General features: G+C 44.6%; 4 protein-coding genes, 1 long non-coding RNA gene and 1 pseudogene across 7 annotated transcripts; 3 read left to right on the top strand and 3 right to left on the bottom strand.

The window, feature by feature from the left end:
* The first annotated feature begins 285 nt into the window (after positions 1–285).
* On the top strand, positions 286–3,678 carry LOC117833845 (serine/threonine-protein kinase/endoribonuclease IRE1). 2 transcript variants are annotated; one of them, XM_034713443.2, is made up of 12 exons: positions 286–509; positions 1,215–1,343; positions 1,469–1,526; positions 1,780–1,860; positions 1,965–2,036; positions 2,125–2,369; positions 2,462–2,533; positions 2,609–2,719; positions 2,788–2,869; positions 2,969–3,015; positions 3,193–3,274; positions 3,467–3,678. In XM_034713443.2, the coding sequence occupies exons 1-12, from the start codon at positions 340–342 to the stop codon at positions 3,557–3,559; spliced, it is 1,242 nt and encodes a 413-aa protein (XP_034569334.1). In that variant the 5' UTR covers positions 286–339; the 3' UTR covers positions 3,560–3,678. The 2 variants fall into 2 exon arrangements, with proteins under 2 accessions (XP_034569334.1, XP_034569341.1); XM_034713450.1 differs by lacking the exons at positions 1,780–1,860; positions 1,965–2,036.
* Positions 3,679–4,536: 858 nt separating this feature from the next.
* On the bottom strand, positions 4,537–11,137 carry LOC117833859 (uncharacterized; annotated as a pseudogene).
* On the bottom strand, positions 7,985–9,156 carry LOC140223139 (uncharacterized). Its single transcript, XR_011898577.1, has 3 exons — positions 9,016–9,156; positions 8,208–8,430; positions 7,985–8,125 (listed from the first exon to the last, which is right to left on the bottom strand). It is a non-coding gene; the product is annotated as an uncharacterized lncRNA (long non-coding RNA).
* A 1,739-nt stretch (positions 11,138–12,876) lies between the features above and the next one.
* On the bottom strand, positions 12,877–15,125 carry LOC117856174 (uncharacterized). The gene is made up of 8 exons (XM_034738601.1): positions 14,925–15,125; positions 14,618–14,843; positions 14,404–14,536; positions 14,064–14,256; positions 13,654–13,886; positions 13,464–13,548; positions 13,289–13,379; positions 12,877–13,031 (listed from the first exon to the last, which is right to left on the bottom strand). The coding sequence occupies exons 1-8, from the start codon at positions 15,123–15,125 to the stop codon at positions 12,877–12,879; spliced, it is 1,317 nt and encodes a 438-aa protein (XP_034594492.1).
* Positions 15,126–18,306: 3,181 nt separating this feature from the next.
* On the top strand, positions 18,307–21,290 carry LOC117835423 (histone acetyltransferase MCC1). Of its 2 annotated transcripts, none has more exons than XM_034714781.2 (5): positions 18,307–18,552; positions 18,722–18,866; positions 18,943–19,042; positions 19,122–19,350; positions 20,869–21,290. In XM_034714781.2, the coding sequence occupies exons 1-5, from the start codon at positions 18,446–18,448 to the stop codon at positions 21,017–21,019; spliced, it is 732 nt and encodes a 243-aa protein (XP_034570672.1). In that variant the 5' UTR covers positions 18,307–18,445; the 3' UTR covers positions 21,020–21,290. The 2 variants fall into 2 exon arrangements, with proteins under 2 accessions (XP_034570672.1, XP_034570669.1); XM_034714778.2 differs by having other exon boundaries at positions 20,836–21,290.
* A 630-nt stretch (positions 21,291–21,920) lies between these two features.
* Positions 21,921–24,069, top strand: LOC117843857 (F-box/LRR-repeat protein At3g59190). Its single transcript, XM_034724596.2, has 3 exons — positions 21,921–23,287; positions 23,374–23,517; positions 23,597–24,069. The coding sequence occupies exons 1-3, from the start codon at positions 22,292–22,294 to the stop codon at positions 23,882–23,884; spliced, it is 1,428 nt and encodes a 475-aa protein (XP_034580487.1). The 5' UTR covers positions 21,921–22,291; the 3' UTR covers positions 23,885–24,069.
* Positions 24,070–24,398: the final 329 nt, after the last annotated feature.

Raw genomic sequence — 24,398 nt, 5'->3', positions numbered from 1 at the left:
TGCATAGCATATTGACAATTAATAACATATCTCGTAATGGTGAGTCCGTAACCAAAAAAAAAACAGTGGACACGGTGTATATACAAATTCTAGTTTTTTTAAAAAAAATTCACAAGTTCTCATTTTTTTTCAATCACTCTAAAATCTCTCTCTATTTTAAATAGTAAAACGAGAACGAGAAAACGAATGGCTATTTTCTGGGAGAAAACAGAAAAAGAGTAGAAATTGCCGCTTCAAAAAAAAAAGAAAAAGAGCAGAAATTGCAGTCATTCTGTGGCTGAGAGTGGCTTCTGATGCCTATCCCAAAACACACTTCAGACTGTCAGTCCGCCGGTCACGATGCTGAAAGCCCTGCCTGCGCGGTTCCTCGCCTCGCCGGAACCCGGCGGGTGGCGCCGGCGGCCTCGCCGAGGGTCGCTGAAGCCGGTTTCGGCGGCGCTCATGACCAACCCCGCTTACTTCGAGGTGGGCAGGTTCCTGGGTGGCTATGGCTTCATGAATATTACAAGGTCAGCTTTTCTGACTCTTGCTTGATTCTGGTTCCATTTTGGTTTTATTCGAGAACTACGATCGGACGGTGCGGTTGCATTCTGATTTCATTCGGAAGTTGGAGCTGGTTGTGTAGTGTCTTGTGTATGGGATTGGTTCGAACATTCGCAGTGTTCTAGCAGTTGCTTTAGACTGATTAGGCCGCTTGAAATCCCTTCGACATGGGAGTAAAGTTGGGATCTTGGAGTGATGATTAATGGCATTATTCACCATTGTTGTGCCCCTAGTTTCACCTTCCTATTATTTCTTTTGAAATGAGTCGGCATCCTTGGGATTTTTTTTTCTGGTTATGTTAGGAAACTACCAAGGGATAACCAATTCAGAGAAATGTTTGGACACTATTGTTTATCATATCAATAGTATATACTCTTCGATGATTCCTTGGTGGTTGGTTACTAATTTCCACATAAGTTGGATTCTCTTAACTAAATAGAGAATACTTTCCACATATTTTTGTTCTACATGATGTCTTGATGTTGCATATATGTTATTCAGAGACCTCTTGAAAGAACCATCAGATGTTTTAGCCCTGCATCTGTATATTAGTGCAAATTGCCATTTTTCTGTAGCATAAATGAAGGGCCTGATTCGATTAAAAAATTATAAGATTAGTGTAAAAAAATAAATGGTATGAAGGTTTTCTAACTTCCTCCCACGTGATTCAGCTACTCATCTTCTCAATTTGGTGAGCCTTCAAATGTTGCTGGTATTCAAGATCTTGGTCTCGGATATTCAGCAGAAGAGATTGAACGATTGAGGGTCCAAGACGTTGGAGAAGGAGAAGTGACGATTAGGTCATTCCCTTCCAACTGATGTGCTGTTTTTTTTTTCTTGGCAAGGAACTTACATACTGAATTTTTTTAATGCAGTAAATTTATACTCCTTACTCATTATTTATTTATCATGGCCTGTTTTCCAGACTTTACGAGGGTAGGGTTGTTCAAGGCCCATTGAGGGGAACACAGGCTGTATTTAAGGTGTGCTTAGAATTGTCACTTTGCTAAGTTTAGTCACACAGCATTTTGTAGTAATCAGCCGAAAACAGTACGTCAGCAGAATGCCTTTCCTTGAAAATTTGTGCAACAGACCATTCAAATGATTATTTGTAGCAGGACATATACTTCTAGCCTTTTAATTTGGTTGCGATTTATTAAGGCACCTTTCTCTACCATAGATATATGAATATATTGACCGTCTTATACATGCTAAGACATAGGATTTGAAACAAAGGTATACCCTGGAGCCCGTGCTGGTGCTTCTGAAGCTGATTTGATGGCACTGAATGAGCTAAGGACTCATGCTTTTCTTCAGGTTAGGTAAATCATAGACTGATAACAGAAACCACAAGCATGAATGATTATTTTAGACATGTTATTCACACACACACAAAAATTCCCGTTGTCTTCTATTTGCAGAGTGATGCTAGTGACATATGTGACAACATTCAGTTTCTTTTAGGGGCCTTTGAGACAGCAACTGGAGAACAGGTTTAGTACTATAGAAATTTTTTGTGCTCGGATTCCCCGACATATGGCAAACTTTGTTGTGTGCGAGACTGACATAGCTTTACTACAGTGGCTAGCCTTCCGTGATGATGGGAGATATAGTGCTGCAGACTATGCGAAAATAACCAGTGAGAGGCAACTGAAAGAGCAATCTGGAGACATGCCATTTTGGAACCCTTTCAGTCGAGCATACAAATTGGAGCTAAGGAGATACTTTGTTCTTAAGCTGCTTAATGGAGCTATGAGTGGCCTTGTCCACATGCACAATCATGATAGACTGCATCAAAGCCTTGGGCCTTCTTCTGTTGTTCTCAAGTACGATGTGTACTTGTCTTACCTTCCATTCCACATTGTAGTGCCTATGTTCGATTGACTTATAGATTAATGTAATTTTCTGTCCTATATAGTACTGTAATGGAGAAAGAGGGACCCTATCTAGTTCCAAGGCTGCGAGATTTGGCATTTTCTGTAGATATTGGGTATATTTTCATCCCCTTCCTACCTTTGTTTAATATCAGTGAGGATATATCTAAGAAATACTTTGGACAATGAAGGTATTCATCTGTTGGTGCTGGAGCATTGTCAGACGGACTGTGGCGCCGAGCATCTGCTGCAGGAGCATCAACTCCTTTGGAGAAGCGAGCCTTTGGAATAGCTGATGACATGCAAGTATTCCTTTTCTTTTACTTCAACAAAAACGATCACTTACATTTGCGTGTACTTGACAAAACAGTTATGGAGCCGGGCTGCTTATTGCATACATGGCATTTATTCCATTTTGTGAAGCAGGCATTATGGATGGCATTTCCTTGCAGGTGATTGAGGATATGTCTTAACTTCATGTTTCATGTAAGAGGCGTATTGCTTCCTATTTTCCAACTAGACGCTTATCATAATATTGATTGATGGTGCAGAGACTTTTGGAGAGCACTTTCCGGCTTGACATTTATGCGGCAAGAGAGTACGAGTTGTTGACACAAAATAAAACTTCCCTTTGCTTAGTCCTAGCAATTATTTTTTTATTAGGCAAAAAAGCATGTTCAGTGAATAAGCTCATTGTTGCTGATTTTCTCAACATGGTGACCAGTCATTATATTCAGATTCAACACATGCTTATCTACCTTTGCAATTCTTGTAGGTATTGTCTGGCAGATGACCGGTTGTCGGAAGCCGTAAATTTTCTAGATTTGGGGGATGGTGCTGGCTGGGAGTTGCTCCAGGTTTGCCTTCATCATGTTAATTGCTAAAGTCAAACCTTATCTATTCATGAAACTTATGCAGTTTACTGCTGCACCTGCACATCATGCACGGTATTGCAGTGGGCAGCTAGGAATCTTCTGATTCAGTTATGAGCTTTGGTCCAGGATACACATCTTCAGCAAAGATGCTAACTCTAATTTATATTCTGACAGGCAATGCTTGATCCGGATTACCGCAAGCGGCCAACTGCCGAGGCTGTACTGAACCATAGGTTTATAACTGGGGCTGTCTTAAGGAACTACTGACGAGCAATTTCTGTTTAAACTACCACGGAAACCTGTAAATATACAATAAACTGAGCGAGCTAAGAGCCGATACTACATCCTTGGATGAACAATGCATGTTCACTGTTTCTCCCTTTCAACATATCTCTGCTTGGGTTGGCAAGTAGCTGATGAGGAAAGTCTCTGTTCTGCTGCAGTTTGAACTGAAGCTGGGTGCTACCGCATTCAGCTGCGCTGCTGGCAATCACCCCATGGCCCGTAGTGCTGGGAGACCTCCCAGACCCTCTTCAGCACAGCGCGCAGTACCGTGTCTGGCACGACCGGCACACCAGAAGGTTGTTGGCGCCCGCTTGTTAATCCAAAACCAAAGCAACTGATAGCTTCATCAACATGCCCCTAAGCTGATGTGTAGCAAGCAACAAGAAGAAGCGTCTCTGCTCACCTTGGTGCGCTTGGCGCCGCAGGCGGGGCACTTGTACCTGAGCGCCCGCATCCACCCGGGCTCCTTGATCTCGACGTCCTCGTCCAGGTCGGGCGCCTGCTGCCCCGGGAGCCTCCCCCTGCCGACGCGCTCGAACAGCCCGCACTCCCCGTTGCTGCGAGAACCCCAAAAGTGGCAACGAAAGTTATGAAGCATAGTTGCAACGAGCTGCTAGAGGGTTGAGTCGGCGGCGTTTGGTTTGCTCACACGAAGTGCTTGTAGCCGCTGATGGCGCGGCTGCAGCGGTAGCAGCAGAACTGGCCGCAGTTGTCGCGGACCATCTTGTTGCAGCCCTCCGTCTTGGCGATGGCCATCCGGCAGGACGGGCACTGCCTCGTGCTGCGGAGCACCTCCCGCAGGCTCAGCAGCTCCTCCACCTTCCGCTGCTCCCGCAGCCGCTGCGCCTCCGACATCTGCTCCCTCACCGACACTCTCATCAGCTTCTGCCGCTCCTGCCCCGACGGCCGATTTGCATATGTACCAAGTCAGCGAAAACAAAAGAGAGGAAGTGGCTCTCTCATGTTGAATGGCCACGGCACCGCGTGCGTAGCATACCGCGGGGACGCAGGAGTCCCCGACGTGGCGCCGCAGAAGTAGGCGGGGCACTGCGCGTCGTCGCCGGCGGCCACGCAGGCGGCGTTGCACCGGGGGCAGTAGGCCACGTCGGGCATCGTGTCCAGCGTCCGCCGCAGCGCCAGCGACTCCCACCGCGCGTAGCCCTCCTCGGCGAGGAGGCGCCTCAGCACCGGCGGCGGCAGCGGCGCGCGGCACGACGTGTCCGGGCACGCCAGCCTGGTCACGCTGCCTTCCTTCACGTGGATGCCGCAGTAGGACTCCATGCACTTGACACAGAAGGAATGGTTGCACGGGAGCTGGATGAAGTTTCTGCCTGCAAAAACGTGAAAGAAAAGGGTGAAATTCTCAACAAATTTCACCAGCAAAATGTACTGACCAGACAGCCATCGATGGGTTCAAGAGGGAGCTCATCATCACCAGTATTTTCACTGAGACAGACTCCGCACTCGTGGACGCTCTGATCAAATGCTTCCTGCGACCTCTCCTCACTGTAGCGGTGCATCTAGCCCTGCTAATTGGGCTGTAACCCAAGTTGTAACCCACCAACCCATTCTCACAAGGGAAATAAATATAACCCACTCCAATTCAAACCTTCACAATCAGTTATATAAACTTTCCAGTGCATAAGTTATATAAACTGTTGGTCAAATATGGTTACAACCCAATAAGAAACCATTAGGTAGCTACTAGTAGCCAAACAAGTTGCAGGGTATATAGCTGGCTCAGCGGCACAGGAGCAAGTTGGCAACACACGCATCCAACAGTGAGGAAAGAAAAAGTGCAGATCGATGGTCACTCCTTGAGCTCAGTGGTTGCAGCAATCTCTCACTCTCCTGCTAATTTATTTCTCAGCCCAGTTAGGGAGTAGCTCATGAACAAATGCGATGTACTCCGGCACAACTTCTTGTGTAGGCATAGCACCAAGCTTATGCCAAGCATTCCTGGCATATTGAGATCCCAAATATGCATTATAAACTAAACTGACTTTTCAAAATTAATAACCACATGCAGAAAGTAAAGCAAAACAAGAGTAGTATGATGCTAATATAAGAGTAGATATATCAGTTCAAGTGCTTGCTGTTATTCCGAAACACAGCGTCAAAAGGATGTCTTTCACACTAAAATATTTAAGCATTGCAGAAGAGCTATGCAGTGTGATGATCAGGAGTTCAGGACATGTTTTGGATACAGAGCAAAGACACTAAATCAAAGTAAATCCATGCTCAGGTGATATTTCATACATATTTCATCTTCTGGCAACACAAGAGATAAAAAGACATTATGCAGCCCAAAAAACATATCTGCTTTACTTATAAAAGAAATCCAACTAGTCAATGCAAGTGAATCAAAAGTACCTACATTTTTCTATGATTGTATTGATGACTGCAGCAAGTATTAATTCAGCACTGTTTACTTATAATTAGCAATGCCCAAAAGCAACATTCAGATCCAAGGTTGATAGATTTTTCAATGATACAGTAGTAACGAACAGCACAAAATAATTTGAAACTGCCACTTCATGGTATATCCAAGGTTTCTAACAAAATGAGCCTAAATAAATTCAGCTCAAGGACTAAGAACTACCAAGATCAATAAAAAACTTTGAACTTATGAATACTTGTGAATTGGGATGGGGTTCAGATGCTCAGTTTACCTGAAAAAAATGAAGGCCGTCCATGTTGTCGAAGATGAGCATGTCATCCCCGTAGATGGCTTTCAGTGCCAGCAGCTGGAGGTCAATCACAACATGTCATCAGATGCAATTTTCTTGTCTGAACGTAACTGAACTTGCTACACTACTACAGGACACACGGCGGTCTGCGAGACTTGCGACCCCATGTGGAATCGAATTCGGTTTTAGCGATGAACTGCTGAAACCAAGAGAAGAAACTGAAGGCATCGCGTCATCCGTTACCTCGTCTTCCTGTATCTGGCTGTTGCCCTGAAACTGCTCCCCGAGAGCTCGTGATCACTCGCGGCAGCGGCAGCCATCGCCTCCAGCCGCACCACGGCCTCCTCCCGTGCCGCCCAGTACCCGGCACCGACCTCCGCGGCCGATGCCGAGGAGGATGGTTCCACTGACATCGTGTTTATATTCCGGCGAGAACCTCGCCGCCGCTGGACAGCTTGGTAAAGTCTTTGCTCGGATGCTCACGCCGGCACGTCGCCCATCCGCACAGCTCGTATCGATTGGCCCTTCATCTCATCATGCGATAAAAATAAAAGTAATCTTGCGCTTGCGGCAGGCACTCGTATATAAACCGGTCTGGACTACTGCTGGTAAGGTTGATGGCATCGCACACGACTCGTATCATCGCACGTCATTTTTTGCACAGTAAAGCATACTTCCAACTTCTCTGCCCGACGAACAATTAATATTTCTAAGGACACACATAATAACCGATAAAAAAGCAGCACGTTTAGTTCTACACCTGCTGCAGGTTATTGGCGCTGAAAACATATCAAATAAATAGAGTGCAAGAACCCAAATCACGCTAGCGTTTTTTAGGTGTCTTTCAGGCTTCGTGCAAGGATATGCACGACGCACCCGGTGTGTGAAATCGTGAGTAGATCGGCTAAATGCATAAACCGAACTGGATCTTCAATCGTTGGCCAGGAATTGAATCTTCAAACTACACTAAAAAAGAATGCCCTGTTCTGCTGTTCATTACATGGCAAACAATTTGCTCTTGACATCAATGATCCTGGCTAAATGCTAGTACTATGGAACCTAATGGTTGCAAATTTACATTGTCCCTTCCAACAGGAATCCTCTCCTTTTGGACAAGTGGATGCAAAAACGCTGGGAGTTGCAAGATGTTATGTTATAAAGGAGTTACGTACTGTACAGCAAGCATTGGAATCTCTAAGGATATGTGTGTTGCTGGCAACCTCTCGGTCCATAGTGTTCAGAGCTCTTCAAGACCCTCTTCTGGCATAACGCGCAGTAGTGGCCTCGGCAACCCATGCACGATATATGATTGTTTGTGTCAAACTGTCAATAAAACACGGCATTGCATTGAGATATTAGTTGATATTAGTTGACATGTTTCATAAGTAACAAAGCAAGTATAAGCAGCAGAATTCATTCAACTTTTTAGAAGGAAAGAGAGCTACTTCCAGTGACTATCTGCACATGTATGGTGACCATATGACAGATTAAAAAAAAGTAGATTTAAAAATAGATACAGGAACAAAGAAAGATCAATGAGGGTGATATAACTTTAGCTAAATTTAAAACACAGGATTTACATAAATATTCCTTTAGCAGCATAAGGCTAACAGCCTAACAGATACATAAATAAGTGTTTGGAGATGCGATGTGGATATTAGTGGAAGTTGCCATGCTCTAGATGCAAATAGATTAGAGACTGTTGCTAACCTTTTCATTCCAACAGCCACAGATTGGACAAGGACAAAGCCATGGCAGTTCAGGCTCTAGCTCCTCTGGATCATCATCATCAGGATCTTCATCCAGTCTGAACCTTCTCCCTTGATTGTTGTGTTCAAACAGCTCGCAATTTCCAGACCTTAAGTGGCAAAAATCTTTTAGCTTTTGGATGAGTACAAAAAAGATTGAAAACAAAATATTTGCACATGAATCAGCATTACCAGAAATAGTTATATCCACTAACTCTCTGGTTGCAACGATAGCAGAAGGATTTCCCACAGTTCCTACAGGTCATGTGGTTGCAGCCTTGAGTTTTTGAGATAGCCATCTTACAAGAGGGGGCTTAGAATTGCGAAGCACTTCACAGACATTTAGCAATTCATCTATTTCCTTCTGTTCTTTCAACAATTGTTTTTCTGGCAGGGAATATTTCTGGTGTTGTTCCTGTCAAAAAGTAGAATGTGCCATGGCACTGTGAATGGATATTAAGAAACAACAGTATAAAGAAGAAATAGCGAATGAATCATGCAAACACAAATGAAGCACTGCCCAATATGTAGCATGCTAAAATAATATCATTCTCGTTCTTCAATTGTTACGTAAGCACATCGTTGCTTAAGAATTAGATATTTATTAACAAAATAATCCCTCCAGTTACAAATGAGTGACATTTTGGACAACATTGGCGACAGTAATTTCTGCTGTACTTGTATTGATACATCTTCATTTAATAAGTTCGACTACATAGTACAACCGAAAAGGACAATTGATTTCACTGAGACTATTAAGATCCTGAACTACATACAGTATGGAATGCATCAAAGCAGAATACCTAACTTCAATGAACCAGGTCACATCTGAATATTGGAACAGTAACAGATACTACAATTATGACAAATAACCATATGCCCATCCCATACCGATAATTTGACTTCAAATTAAGTACCCCTAACAAAGTCTAAAGATGCTGGCTGTACGCATGATTTCACTAAAGAAAGTTAAATCATTAACACATTATGCAGTATTTACCCTCAGAATGCTAATTTTCTTTGCTGGTGTAAGACACTCCTTCCCCACATGGCATCGTTCTTTGCACAAAGAGCAGAAGGTGAAAAAACACTCTGGGCATTGAGCATCATTGTCAACCTCCAAGCAAGCAGCATCACACCTTGGACAATATACCAAATCAGGCATTGTATCTAAGAGTTTCTGTAGAGCGAATGATTCCCATCGCATATAGCAATCATCTCCTAGAAGGCTTTTCAATATTGACGATGGAAGTGGACTGCGGCAAGTTGTATCAGGGCATGTCAGCATGGTTAAAGTCCCTTCTTTCACGTGAATTCTGCAGTGAGACTCCATACACTTCATGCAAAACGAATGGTGACATGGGAGCTTGGTGAAATTAAAGCCTGGTAGAGTGAAGAAATGAAGACGGAAACAGTCAAAAACCAATAGACAGGGTTCAAGCTTCAAGCATAAAAAATACTGAAAAGACACCATGGTTTGCATGTTTTCGTATTTTGGTGAGAATAAAGGGATGGCGGCTAAGCCACCTAGAATCCATAGTTTTATAGATCCTGACATCCTGCCATTGCTGTTTACAAAGTACTATTTTGCTTCCTCACTTGAGTTCCTAATTTTATTTCTAAAGAAGGGATGACCAACAAGATAGACCAAAGAGCAGTGGAAGAAACTTGAAGAAAAGGTAAATAAGTCAGCAAAACCAAACACAATAGATAAGGTATAAGAGACTCACCAGTATTTTCACTAAGACAAGTTCCACACTCATGCAGGCTTTTCAGAAATATTTCCTGAGATCTCTTCTCACTGTAATTTTGCATCAGAGGAATAGTAGCATCAACAAGAAGTTTTCTTGCAATAGCACGTTCATCTGCAACATCTGCATCTGGGACTAATAATATGTTGTCATTCAAAGAAATGCAAGACCATGAAGAGACATTCAGCCAGTCCACCCATCTATACACCACTTCTTGTCCTGGCAGCTCAGTCCAAATCTCATCAAACATGGCACAGAGGTAGACACTTGGTTCATCCAGCCACCTGGCTGAGATAGTAAAATAAGGAGCACATGTACTGGGATATGATCGTGGCAGCAAACATGTTGACACCAGAGGTGGTAAATGCTTTAAGCTGCAAGCACAAAAGAGTTCACCAACATCTTGGCTCCCATAATTATTATCAGTTCCAACCATAGTTCCGTTTGGACGAAAATTCAATAAGACCTTAGTGTCATTGGGAACTGGATACTGCACAAAAATCTGGGGAAGAAGACATGAACATTACACTCTTGAATAATGAGAGAGTTCATGAGAAGGACAAAGCTGTGGAACAAACCTAAAAGAACGAAGACCCGCCTTATCCTCCAAGATGACCATATCATCCCCATAAATGGCTTGCAGTGCCAACACCTGAACATATTATGATATGCTACTGGGTATTAACGACAACAGTAGTTCGAATAGCTTTAACACATCTATTTCTTAGAACTGACAATCATAACTCCCAAGTCCTAACTCGTTCTCCGCAGTAGATGCACAAATTCACCATCCTTATCCTCCAATCCTAAACCCTAACTGAACACGACAAGAATCATTATATAGTTTTACAGGAGAAGAAAACCGCAATTATCGCAATGCTACAGAAGGGCAATTCCACTGCAGCCTCTGGCGTAATTGAATTCCAGTTTCAGACTACTAAGTACAAGTACAACGATTACTGCGCATCCTGTACGCGAATGTCGTCACGAGTTAATATCTGCAACTCCATATATTTTTCGCCCTAATCAAGTAATCAGGATCCCACATATTATCCACCGATTTCCGGCGCGCCCTGGGGAAGCAGACGAACTCACAAGCAGTCGGGGGCGCGCGATACATTACCTCGTCCTCCTGGAGCTGGTTGTTGGTCTCCAACTGCTCCGCCGAGAGCTCGTCCTCAAGAGCCCTCGCGGCCATCGCCTCCAGCCGCGCCGCCGCCTCTTCCCGCGCCACCCAGTATCCGTCCCCGGCCTCCGCCGGCGGCGGCGAGGACGATGATGAGGCCCCACTCGACATTGGAGTATCCGGGAGAATAGATTGGCCGCACACCCCTCCTCGAGAAGAGGGAGAGAGTCGTGACAGTGACGAGGCGAAGGGGGCGTTTGGTCCCTCCAAGGTGTCACATTGAATATTTGAATCCTGAGGATTAAATATAAATGAATTATAAAACTAATTGTAAAGATTGAGGTTAAACGCAAGATGAATCTATTAAGTCTAATTAATTTATTATTAGCAAATGTTTAATGTAGCAGTACATTGTCAAATCAGACTAATTAGGTTTAATAGATTCGTCGTGCCATTTAACCTCTATATGTGTATGGATTTTGTAAATAGCCTACGTTTAATACTTCTAATTAGTATCTAAACATTCGATGTGGGTGCTAAATATAAGCAACGGAACTAAACGGGACCAAAGTTGTCGAGTCATCCTAGCACAAAAACACAATCGGATCATCGACACATCGATTATGGGCGTGATTGGTTGCAAAGGAGGAAGCCATCCGGGATGGATGGGCTGTACCGGATCGGGGGAGGCGGGATATAGTGATGCAAAGAGGTTTGTTTGGTTGCACTTTGCTGTCGTCCTGAAGCATGCGAGTTGTTCTTTGATTGAACTGGATGCATCGTTATCGTGTATGATATTGCGCACCAGATCTTGTTTGGTAGCTTGAATGGGAGGAGATCAAAGAACCCTAGTACCATTTTGGTAAGGTTACCACCAATGTTCATGAATATGAGGATTTGAGGAGCTGTTTTCATGTTACAAAGGTTGATGTTGATGAACTATTTCCAAAGGCAACTAATTACTACTAGCAAGTAGCAGTACAGTAATAACAATAAATTGTAGCATAACTATGATATGGATCCAACTAAATTCATTTGCCGTCTTTTGTGGACCGAAAGAAGCTTCTTTGACATCTTCATCACCAGTGTACTCTAGGAAAGAAGCAGTTGCCTCCTCTTTAGAACTGAAACTCTTACAGCAACAATTAGGATAACCCGTGACCTGCTAACAGGTCACCCAATTTGCATAGACCCCAAGCTTCCTACCTCGATACACAACATACCAAGCCATTGTGCCTTATGAAACAAATAAAACATGATGATAAGAAATGTGATATAGTAAATGTTGGTCTCAGATTTATATTTTCATCTTCTCTTGACCTTGAGCTTGAAGCATCAGTGACACAAGAGCAATAGCAGAACAGAAACAACATCACATTGACAACAGAAACAGCAGCAATAGCACATCGACAACAGAACAGCAACAAGATCAGTGGACAATTAAGAAAGAAGTAACAACTAAGATCAGTGGACAAGAACAACAACAATGTCATAGTCCCTCATAAGCTCAAGGCCATCTGATGTTACCCGTCCACATATAATTGGGAAAATATTTCAATCATCATAGGCATAATTTCTTACCTTGAAAGATGGAATCATCACTAGACAACATGGGCACGGCAAATAAGATAGATCAAATAAATATGGAATCACCAGAAGGTACCCAGCAACAACTCTGGGCACAACCAACAAGAAAGATCAAAGAACCAGAACAAAGACAAGATGCATCCATCACAACCACAATTGCAGGCGTTCAAGTTTACACCTAACAGATTCCTCCCAGTGACCTCCTGTGCTATACAAAAATATATGCAGCCTTGGATAGACTTCAAATGGTATCTTTACCCTCACCATTAGTGGTTAGTGCTAACCCAAGATGTCAAACTATAGCATAGGCAAGCAAAATATCTGATGGCAGTCCTTAAGCATCTAGATGAAGTAGGCTTGGCTCAGGTAGGTCCTAAGCCAAAGGATCCTATGGGCTTCACTCATCTGAACAAAGCATAGGCCTTCTGCTTTGTGTTTTCAGTAGAAACACAAATGCAAACATCAGCGCCTCCTGTGAGTACCCAGGGCAGGACATGACACAACCATAAAGATCCTCATGGACCTCATTGTGCTGAGGAGCCTTGAGAGCATCTACAACAGAGGCAGCAACAACACTCATACCATGCATCAACTGGTATTCTTCCTCACACAACTTCCTCCTTTTACCACCTCTTCCTTCCTTATCATCACTACTCTTTGAGTTGTCCACCTCATTGGAGGCTTCATTTTACTTACCAGAATCACCCTCACTCCCACCTAAATCAATTGTCTCTGATCTAACATCTCCCCCCTCAAGGTGACCAAGGTCAGTTGGTACACCTAAAGGTTCATTGGAACCCATGGCAAACCTACTAGTAGCCTGGCTAGATCAAAAATGGCCTCCATCTGGACATATTTCTCAATTGGGGTGTTCAAGAACTTAGCATCAGCAGGATGATCCTAGTTGGGCAAAGAGATGGTGCAATAGTTAGAGAAAAGGGTAATTATCAACCATAACAGTTTGATATATGGTTGTGGCCTAACCTTAGTGTGGCCTATCAGATGCTCCTTCTCAAGAACTATCATGTGATGCTCCTCATTCCAGAGAGCACCACTGAGATCCTTCATCCTAGCAATTTTAACCCATCTCTGGCGTCATTTGCGCAGGTGGTTGTAAATTTGGTTGGTAGTGATATTGACTTCAGCAAAATTAGAAACCATCCTAGCAACTTGCCTAACATGAACTTCCTTGAAGCCTTTGTCAATTTTGACCCCTTGTCCAACCAGATCATGAAACCTACTAAGCATGAAGGCTGACTGAACACTGGTCCATTGCATTGGCCTCCCAGGCTGAGCTCCATTGGGTGGAGGGGCTGTTGGGTTCCCTTCCTCCACAGCAACCACCCCACCCTCAACACCTACCTCATTGGCAACACCAACAAGTTCCTCACCCATCGCAGTCATGTCCTAACCACAATACCATCAGAAAAAGAAACATCAAAGTATTTAGGAATCAAACAGCAAAGTAAATACTGCATGCAAACATCATATCAAGATATTATTCATGATTGCAGGTACATATCACAGCAGGGTGTCACAGGTCTCAGTACATATTACAAATTCATCAATGCTACTAAATAGTACATGAACCCCAAGTACTTCAGTGGAATTAAACTCTAGAAGAATAGATCCCCTATTCTGCCACATCTGTGCAGCCCATGCATCCCTCTGTTGTGCCCAGGTTCCATTGTCAAGACTGTGTTCTGACTCAAGGGGAGTATCAGTGGAGTTAGGAGTCCAAGCAGCTTTAGTGGGAACATGTTCATCTTGTCCATGCCTAAGTATCCAATTATGCAGAATACAACAAGGAAGAACCAACTTTACTTGGATTTTGTAAGGATGGAAATGCTTGTTGTCAAGGATTCTGAACCTATTCTTTAGAGCACCAAAGGTCCTCTCTACTGTCACTCTAAGAAAATAATACCTCAGGTTAAACAACTCTCTTTGGTTTTGTGGACTATTAGAACCAAACTCCCTCAAGTGGTACCTTATACCACGAAATGGTGGTAGGAACCCAGGCTTGGCTGCATATCTAGCATCCACAAGATAGAATTTCCCTAGACAATGTAACAAATGGAGATGGTTTATCAGTTTAGTGGGTGCAATTTGTTGGCATGTGTATATGTGAGGTATGGTACCTTGTGGGGCTGTAAGGCCATCAGCCCTTTCAAGAGCATTTGACAAAATTAGAGCATCATGCGCAGATCCCTCCCAACCAGCAAGCTTATATGTGAACCTGAAATCAAAGTCCACTGCTGCCGAAACATTCTGAGTGATGGTGTGCTTCCTGCCTCTAAAGGCAGCTTGCATCTTCAAAGGAACTCTAGCTAAGACATGTGTCCCATCAATTGCTCCTATGTAGTCCTAAAAACAAATAGCCATATTAACAGGTTACTACCATATGGGTAAGGTCAGTTGGTTTACAATCAGGAAAGGGCCACCAACCTTGAAATATGGGTTCCATCTCCTGCTGCCAAGGATCCTAGGATAAACACTAGTAGATGGTGGAACAATCAACTTATTTCTCAACTCACCAACTGCATACAAGACTTGGTGAAAGAACAAACTGATAGTTTCAGGTGACCTCCTAAATGTCATGTTAATGACCCTGAACCTCTGGTTGTGTCCAACTACATGCAAGAACATCGCAACTTGTTCTTCAACAGTGGCATGTATGATATCCATAACCAACTATCTTGAACAAAACAAGTCACACAGTTGGAAGAAAGGTGCCCTCCTCATCTTTAGCAAGTTAACACAATGAACATCATTAGATTCATAAATGAATCTGAGATTACTATTCCTCTCTTTGTCCCTCTCTGCCATGGGTCCATAGGTAATGGACCGAGCATCCTCAGCTCTCCTCCTAAATCACATGAAAAATCATGCAGCAACAGCAGCAACAAGAGCAGCCGCAACCCGGCGCCTACCTTTCAAATTCATGTTTAAGAATACAATGCAGTGTTCATTAGAGTTTAGTAGAAGAACTTGGGGTCATGTTGTTAAGCAAGCAAACATTCAGAAGTACATGTTATCCTAGACGCGGCTGCCACACCCGAAGGTGCTCCTCCGACGGCAATGATTCATTATCGACCTAGACACTTTGCTCAGCTCAGTACTACGGGTGTGATTGGTTGCAAAGGAGTAAGCAAAGGTTTAAGGACACAAAAAAATCAGATTAACAAGTATATATGACAACTATAGATCCGCATCAGAAACAACATAGGGTTCATCAAAACCATAAATGCAGATGCAGAACAACCATAGATCCACATCAGAAACAACCTAGGGTTCATCAACACCAAGCAAGATGCACCGGCGCATCACTGGCAGGGCACAGGGCGCCGCTGGAGGACCTTGATCCACCGGGAGGATGGTACAAGAACATAAAAATCAGATCGACCTCTATACGTGACAACCATAGATCCACATTACAAACTACCTAGGGTTCATCACAACCATAAATCCAGATACAGAACAATAAAAGGAGCGCATGGATCTAAGAGAAGAAGAACCTAGGGTTCATCAACACCAAGCAAAATAAGACGAATCAACAGATCAACGTGGGAGAGGGGACGAAGCAGCGTAAGAGGAGGGGGAGATGTACCGTCGCAGCATTGGCAGGGGCACAGGACGCCACCGGAGTACCTTGATCCACCGGCAAACCGAGGTTGAACAGGGGGAGAGAGAGGAGAAGGCGCACCAGGGAGGAGGAGAGCGAAGACAGTGGTGGGAGGATGGGAGGTCACCGTAAGCCTCCCATGCCTTAGCCCCGGGACGGTGCCATCTCCCGCGCTCCGTCGAAAAATTCCCGCCAGCATCGCTTAATCCCGGCTCGCGAGCGAAGGAGCCCTCTAGGCGGAAGGGGCGATGTGGGATGGAATGAGAGAAAAGAACGGGGCGTTGGGGGGGGGGGGGCAGTGCGGCGTTTCGGTTCGGGAAGGCCAACCGAACACGTGAGAGTGCATGGGAAGGTTCGGGACGGTGCAGCGGACGGTGCCCTCCCGGCTACCAAGAACGGGACGGCCGGTTCCTACGCTCCGCTTTACCGGTCCGAAAGTGTGTCTGGTTCAGTTATCGACCGACATCTATACTCCTTTTTCCATACAACAAATTTTAACACATGCCTCCTGGGTATTATTTACGTGGATCCCTATTTATATCATGCCTCGTAAAAGCTGCTAATGGTACGAACACAAATGCCCCCTGCTCAAGAACCAACCCACTGCTATTATACGTCTAAGCCAAACCAACTTAGTGGTTTAAGTCATACGCATACCCACATCGAGATCAAAATTCCGATTGAAAGATCCACCTATTAGATCAAAATTTAGCTAAACGTGCATTTCACTTATTTCGGCGAGACTAAAAAAAAGTGAAAATAAAAATAAAAACCCTCCACAAATCCATTCGCGCACATATACACAGAAACCAATAAGATCAACACGACCATCCTTAGGCTCCTACACAACGTCATCTTGATCATTGTGACATTATGTGTGCCCTTTTTATATTATTTTGTCTCGAGCTCCAATGCATATGAAAAGTGAGATGACAAATCATTCTTTCAATTTGGACGTGCTTACAACATATTTAGACCTAAGTTTGCATGTTTCCATTCGTCAATATTTTAGATGTGATGTGTATGCTCAGAGTTGTATAAGTGGGTTAGAAATATTCATAAAGGCACTTGGACTAATAGTTTTGCAATTCTGCCAATTAACCAGTTATTTTAACAATGTCATGCTTCGTGCTCTAGACACATGATACGAAAAATGATTTTGTTGAGGATGTGTACAATTAGTATTACAAAACCTATCAAAATGAACATTTGTGATTCTCCCGAGAGTTAACTGATCGGCTCGTACATGTAAATCCTTAGCCTCTATTTTCAACCACATGAAATTGTTCATCCCAGACTTCATTTTTCTTTTCTCGCTACCCATCTTCATATCTATCTCCAATTTTAAGATCTTCATATCTATCTCCAATTCTAAGTAGGTTTAACCTTATGTACCTTTTTCGGTGAAAATTTAACCATATATCAAACTCTAGCAAGGTTTAGGTGGCTTTGACTATGGTGAGTCTCTAATTCCGGAGTTTAAATGGAAGGCTAATCTATATGTGATGTGAGACAATAGTGTGTCAGCACTAACGGTAACAGAGAATGATTATAGAGGAAGGATTGGGACGAACATAGAGGCTAGAGGAGGGAGGTTGTAGTGTCGTGAACGTTTTCAATCGGTGGTGGGGAAGGAATATTGCAAGATCAGAGATAGAAAAAAAGAAAGAGAACATAAAAGTCATTGGGTTTGGCTAATGACTAAAAATTCTTAAAAAGGACATGGATTGAGTTGGTTAAGGTTGAATCATGAACTATTCATATCATTCGAAACCATGAGATCCAAAGTTTGAAATGAGACAAAAAAAATTATTATTAATGGTAAATAAGATAGAGCAATCAGCAATGGCGCGGAGAATGGACGGCGGAACTAACTCAAAGAAATGGAAACGTCACCTATTTGGATTACGAATCCTCTAACAGTTCAGCATCGGCTAATGTCACCCAAATCAGCCGATTAGCATCCTGACCTGTGACTCTTCCTTCCTTTCTGTTCTTCCTGTCCACGTCCAGGTCGCCGCCGCTCGTCCATCACCGCCTCCCCTGATCCCCTGCTTCCCAGCCTCGCGATCCGGCCTTCACTGGCTCTTCTCCCCACTTCTCTCTGTCCCACTCGCCGATCGGCCTCTGGCGCCGGCGCCGGCGCCTTCTTCTCCCCTCCCCACTCTTTTATCGCGGCGGCGGCGCCACCACCGAGCAAGCTGTGATTCGCCGTGGCGCCCCTGACACGCGCGGAAACGGTTGCACGCCTCGGAGCGAGGAGTCCCCTCTCCCTCACGCGACGGTTCCCGGGCCTCCCGGCGAAGAACCTGGTCGGTCGTCGTCCCCGCCGCCGGAGCTGCTCATGTTGGACCCGAGATCCGAAATCTACCCCACTATAGAGTATCGGCCTATCCAACCCTCCGACCTCGAAGCTCTAGAGAAGATTCATCTCGCTCTCTTTCCCATAAGGTAGCTACTAGAAACGGTTGCTGTTTTTGCTAGGTTGTTCCTTGCTTTTATTGTTATATCCAAATTCTGCTACCTGTTGACAAATTTACTCTTACCAAATTCTACTACCTGCTGACAAATTTACCATCACTGGTTGATTTGGTCATGTAATCCTTTCCATTTTGTTCAGGTACGAGAGGGAGTTCTTCTTGAATGTTGTGAGCGGCCATGGTATTGTTTCCTGGGGCGCTGTGGACACCAGCAGGTCAGACGACCGCAGGGATGAGATAATAGGTTTTGTAACCACGAGGATGATCGCGGCAAAAGATAGCGAGGTATCACCATACAGAAGGCCCTGAAAATGGTATTATAACTGGTGAGCTCAGTGAAGCTAATGATTTTGATATGCAGATTGAGGACTTGTTTAGGTATAACAGTTCACGCAAAGATCTAACACTTGTGTATATATTGACGCTGGGTGTGGTGGATAGCTACAGAAACCTTGGCATAGGTTTGTTACCTTGTCTCCTCATTTACAGTTTATCTTGTGGATTTGATATGGTTGATCTTACAAGAATTCTCGCTTGCAGCATCGTCGCTGGTTCGAGAAGTGGTTAAATATGCAGCAAGTATATCAAATTGCAGAGGTGTTTATTTACATGTCATTTCATACAACCAGCCTGCTATCAGCTTTTATAAGAAGATGCTATTTAAGCTAGTCAGAAGGCTTCCAATGTTTTACTACATAAGAGGACAACATTATGACTCGTACTTGTTTGTGTACTATGTGAACGGTGGTCGTTCGCCTTGCTCACCACTGTAAGTATTCCCTTTTGCTTTACCCAAGGACCATACAATTTCACATTCAGTAACTGTCCAATGCTGTGTTTCAATATGTTGTTTTTTTGGTCCGCGATGCTTGATTCCTTGTCAGGATAATTTGTGAACTCACGCACATATATTCTGTAGTCAATTGCCTGATTGCCTGACTTTCTAGTTAGCTTTATGGACTGTTATCGTCTGAACTGATCCTGGCAATGAACATCTACAGACCTGAACCTGTCCGCACGGGAGAGCCTATAGATATTGCACCTCCTCTAAGGAATTGCCTTTCTGAGATCAAAATGTATTAGGCCCTTTTATTTCTCATCTTGCCCATGTTTCATATATATGATATTTCTTTATGCACCTCATTACATGTTTAGCTTCACTCTGCACCTTTTTTTTGAAAGGGTTTACTGCAATCCTGAATTTAGAAGGATGCAACTCATCGTTTAGACAAATGAGATTCATTGAGCACTTTAACCAGATGTTAAATCTAATCTGAATAGCAAATATATAAATCTTTTATCCAATGTATCTACCAAGTTCAACCGATCAGCTAAGAAAGCCATCTTCTTTGCTCGCATTGGTTACTGTTACCTCCTTATGCAGCCTGCGTTCTGGCCTGTGTGTAATTATTTAATTAAAGGGCATGAACCCTTGGTAACCTTCCATTAGATTACTTCCATGAAGCATCTTAAAAGAATGACAGGAAGCATGAACCTTCCATTAGATTACTTCCATGAAATAAGCAGGATTATAATTTAAACTATTCTACTATTTTAGTAATACAGATGTCAAGATGCTTCCAGTTCCCTCTCAAATCATAGCAAGTTATGCCTTATAATGCAATAATTGTGCTTAGCTTCCTTTCAAAAGAATAATCATGCTTAGCGAATGATGAGAACTGCCATGTCATTGCAAGAAGTGTGGGTACTTCAAAGTTCTCAACACTCAACCAGGGATGACTAACTGTTTGACATAAAACAAAATCATCAAATGACAGGTGTTTTTTAAACATAGTTATAAGAAAGACCAAGTAAGGCTTCAGTTTGGTGGGCAGTAATACTCTTTGAAATCATAGGTTTTTAACTTTTACTATAGCTATTTAATGTAATGATTTTGGAGTAGGCATTTACTGTATTTTAGATTTTTTTTATATATAGGGTTCATATAAGGATATGGGCGGCAATGCTTGTCTGGACATGAGTTCCTATTTAGATTCACTGCATGAAAGCCGAGGGTTGTTTCCATTGCATTACCATCTCCTATCTTTATTGCCTTATTTGCTTTAGTAGCACCAGATTGGATACAACCTACCATAATGGACATATAACACTTCTAGAAGTTGTGATCCGAAGATTAAACTTCATTTCTAGATTCAAATGGTATGATTTTAGATTTCTAGGTTCTTAGTATTGTGAAATCATCTCAAGATTATCCTGACATTAAATGGTAATAACACATGGCAATCTTGTGCAGGGAGATTGTAACTTCATTTGTTGTTGACTTCAGGGCTTTCGTGAAGATGCTGGTTGCCAAGTTCTGGAGCAAAGAGGACCATTGTGGTCCGAGATGGGCCAGATGTCAGGAATCCAACACCCTCTTGGCGCCACAGAGCAATAAGCGGATCATCAGCGGTGATAGTACCAGATGTCATGTCTAATTTTAGGTGCTGTGACGATGTTTTCTCCTGTTTTTTTTCTTGGGAAACTGGAGTTTCTTGAAACAGTCACTTGCGATGCTGTTGTACACTTCTGACACGAGTACATAATTTCTCAATAGTTATAGTCACATTTATTGTAAAGAGAGGAAAGGAGAAGTTAAACTGTCATCTGCTTCTGGTAACGTTGGCCTTGCAATGTTGAAATGTTGTGTTGGTTGAACTGAAGCAAATCTTTTGGTTTGTATGGCATATTAGATGAATATCAGAAGTACCTTTCACTGTTTTAAAATAATTACTTCTGTTTTTACTACTACATGTTACCACAATAAGTGAAGTTAATTTTGATCGATTGGCATGAGCAGAGCAAGATCCACATTGGTCTGGAGATTTTGTTTTTTTGAAAATATTGGTCTGCAGATTTGAAAGAGTCCAAAGAGGAAGCCTGGATGGACTGAAAAAAACTGAACATAGATATCAATTGCCTATTGAACCAGAGGCGTTAGTGCATGTCAGAAATTACTTCGATTACAAGCAACCGCACCTTTTTAATCCTCTGGCACCAAAGTGACTACACGATCTGTCGAATCTTCTGCGTCGACTGCCACAAGCTTCGCATAACACGTTATTTATAACTTGAATTGAATGATAAGAATGTTACATGGCCAGGTATGGTATATGGTAGTAGTAGTAGTAGACTAGTAGAACAACGAGATCATAGACAAATCCGAGTTTAACTCTGTAACCACGCAAAGTTGCATAAAGTTCGCGATCCGTTTGGCTAGGCCAAAACCAAACCAGAACCACCCCTAGGAAACAAAACGCGGGCCTGCGCTCGGAGCAACCGACCCACCCGCGGCTGAATGCCTGCGTCAAACGAACCACACGCGCTCGCCGGGTCCGCGGCGAAACCAAACCCCGCGCGGGGCACGGCCACGGCACGCAAAAACTGGCCGAAAACCCCACGATCCGCCACGCGCCGGCGCGGTGACGGCACCACCAGTCCACCACCCCGTCCGTCCGGCGCAGGCCCCGCCCCGCCCACAGCATCGCTCGCGCCATTGCACCCGGTGCCTGGTGCCGCCTCCCACGCGCACGAATCGCACCGCGGGAAGGCTCGAGGCCCGAGGGATCGCCATAAAGCGCAGGCCGCGGGCCCGTCGCTCCACTCCGGTTCCGCTGCTTGCGCCGTACTTTACCTTCCAGTTCCGGAAGGAAGGAGTCGGTTCTCCAATCGGGGGCGTCGAGAGCCGGCGGGCGGGGAGAGAGGGAGCCATGCGCACCAAGCACCTCATCCCCAACCACGCCGCGGGGCTCACCTACGCGGCGCGCGACTACGCGATCCGCGACGACTACGGCGGGGGCGACGGCGGCGGCAGCGACCCGTTCGAGGGTTTCCCGGACGCGGTGCTGGGGCTGATCGTGGCGAAGCTGCCCTTCCGGTCCGCGGTCGCCGCCTCCGCCATCTCGCGCCGGTGGCGCGGCGCGGTCGCCGCCGCGCCCGCGCTGGACATCGACTTCGCCGTGGCGTTCCCCGAGGCGCCGCGCCGCAGGGCGGCGTTCGCGGCCGCCGCCACCGCCGCGCTCGCGCCGCGCTCCGCGCCGCCGCCGCCGCACCCGCTCCGCCGCCTCCGGCTCGCTCTCGAGGGCCTCTTCGACCAGGCGTTCGCCGCCTCCGCGGCCGACCACCTCGCCTCGTGGCTGGCCGCCGCCGCGGCGCGCGGCGTCGAGCGGTTGGAGATCCGCCTCCCGCGCTCCCGCCTCGCCGTCCTCCCGCCCTCCCTTCTCGCCTGCACCGGCCTCACGTCCCTGACGCTGCGCCTCGACCACTATGCACTTCCTCTGCCTTCGCTCACCCCACTCACCCGCCTATCCCGCCTCCACCTCGCGTCCGTTTCGCTCAAAGGGGACGATGACTTCTTCGGAGATCTCTTCTCGCACTGCACGGAGCTCCGCTACCTGATCCTTGAACAATGCCGCATTAGTGCGCTCCGCCTTGCCGGTCCGTCGCGCCTTTGCTCGCTCGCGATCACGGACTGTACTTGGACGGAGCAGTCGTCTCTTGCGCTCTTTGAGATGCCAGAGTTGCGAACCCTCCGCTACTCAGGTGCAATGGCAACCAGGCACATAATTGATGGCGAAGTTTCTTTGGACGAAGTCCTTCTTGCCATCGAGAAGCCACAGGTCAAGCCCCGGGAGGCTACTCTCAGAGAGCTTATTGCTCTGGTTGGCAATGTACGGAGCCTTTTGCTCTCACCGTGGTGCATTGAGGTATAGTGTATCTCAAATACTCTTGATCTGGAGGTTGAATTTAGTTTTTGATGAATCTAATTATTGAACTGCAAAATAACTTGAAGCAATTTGAGGAGTGGTGGAAGGTGCGGTTAGACAGGGTGAGGCAGTTGTCATGCATAATTGAGAGGCGGGAAGAAGGTGCTTTATCCATTGCACCATTGCTCTCAAATTGCCCAAATGTGGAAGAGCTCCGTGTGTCTGTTGTGGTGAGATATGCCTTTTTGTTCACTGCTATGTTATCTCTGTTAAATTGTAGTGCTAAACAGATCATATTCGTTGCTGCAGCCATCACAGGGCAAACGTAGACGGTGTAGTGATGGAGAGTGCCATGGTGTGCTATGTAGCAAGGGGGTGGCGGTGAAGCATCTCAAGGGAGTTAGGATGAAGTACATTGATGAGAGCAAAAGTGGATTAGAACTGGTGAAGCTCCTGCTCAAGAATGCACCCCAATTGGAGACGATGAACATTGTGCCTTCCATGGATGGCCTTGAGCAGGCCAAGTTTAGGCGCAGGGTGTTGAAGTTCAGGAAGTCCTCTCGGAATGCCAGCATCCAGTTTTGCACAGCTGGATGATGTGTAGTCCATTAGCAATGCTCAATGTTGCAGTCCAGAAAGTAAGAAATTATTTGGCAACAGTCAATAAGGTTCTTCCTGTCTTCGTCCGGTTACTTAATCTGTATATAGCTGATAACTATTGCTGAATTTCTTAGACTTAATGGAATCGTTGCCCAAGATTCATTTAGCTTGGCAGTCATCAATTACCAACTCTTTGGTGACTATAACTTAAACAGAAAGTTAATCTTTGTTTGATGTTATCTTCAAAGTATCTTTGTTGGACACCAATCAGCAATCCACTCTGATAAGTGATAATCATGAAAATAGGGTGACAAATTCCCTTGAAAGCTAAACAAATAATCCTTTAAATGCACACTTTTGTGTTCAGCCAACAAACGGGCTTGCTATAGGCTAATTCTACAAACTTAACCTGTAGGCTGTTGTGGTAAGCCTCCTTTGACCATCATTGTACTCTTTATTGAAGAGGATCTAAGCAAACTTCGTTTCTGATATTCTTAAATTTATCTTGGTC

This window comes from Setaria viridis, chromosome 1 (assembly GCF_005286985.2).
Source record: "Setaria viridis chromosome 1, Setaria_viridis_v4.0, whole genome shotgun sequence".
NCBI classification, from domain to species: Eukaryota; Viridiplantae; Streptophyta; class Magnoliopsida; order Poales; family Poaceae; genus Setaria; species Setaria viridis.
Note: the sequence above shows the minus strand (reverse complement) of the source record. Positions and strands in the feature narration are given on the sequence as shown.

What these genes read in the sequence shown, in the direction of transcription:
- LOC117833845 (XM_034713443.2), top strand. Translation starts at nt 340, where the DNA reads ATGCTGAAAGCCCTGCCTGCGCGGTTCCTCGCCTCGCCGGAACCCGGC. An exon ending in TGGATGGCATTTCCTTGCAG is followed by an intron (nt 2,870 to 2,968) that starts GTGATTGAGGAT and finishes TTGATGGTGCAG; the next exon opens with AGACTTTTGGAGAGCACTTT. An exon ending in CTGGCTGGGAGTTGCTCCAG is followed by an intron (nt 3,275 to 3,466) that starts GTTTGCCTTCAT and finishes ATATTCTGACAG; the next exon opens with GCAATGCTTGATCCGGATTA.
- LOC117856174 (XM_034738601.1), bottom strand. Translation starts at nt 15,125, where the DNA reads ATGTTCTTGCATGTAGTTGGACACAACCAGAGGTTCAGGGTCATTAAC. An exon ending in AGAGAGTTGTTTAACCTGAG is followed by an intron (nt 14,257 to 14,403) that starts GTATTATTTTCT and finishes TTGGATACTTAG; the next exon opens with GCATGGACAAGATGAACATG. An exon ending in CTGAAGTACTTGGGGTTCAT is followed by an intron (nt 13,887 to 14,063) that starts GTACTATTTAGT and finishes TATTGTGGTTAG; the next exon opens with GACATGACTGCGATGGGTGA.
- LOC117835423 (XM_034714778.2), top strand. Translation starts at nt 18,446, where the DNA reads ATGTTGGACCCGAGATCCGAAATCTACCCCACTATAGAGTATCGGCCT. An exon ending in TCGCGGCAAAAGATAGCGAG is followed by an intron (nt 18,867 to 18,942) that starts GTATCACCATAC and finishes TTTGATATGCAG; the next exon opens with ATTGAGGACTTGTTTAGGTA. An exon ending in CGTTCGCCTTGCTCACCACT is followed by an intron (nt 19,351 to 20,835) that starts GTAAGTATTCCC and finishes AATCTTGTGCAG; the next exon opens with GGAGATTGTAACTTCATTTG.
- LOC117843857 (XM_034724596.2), top strand. Translation starts at nt 22,292, where the DNA reads ATGCGCACCAAGCACCTCATCCCCAACCACGCCGCGGGGCTCACCTAC. An exon ending in TCTCACCGTGGTGCATTGAG is followed by an intron (nt 23,288 to 23,373) that starts GTATAGTGTATC and finishes AATAACTTGAAG; the next exon opens with CAATTTGAGGAGTGGTGGAA. An exon ending in AGCTCCGTGTGTCTGTTGTG is followed by an intron (nt 23,518 to 23,596) that starts GTGAGATATGCC and finishes TCGTTGCTGCAG; the next exon opens with CCATCACAGGGCAAACGTAG.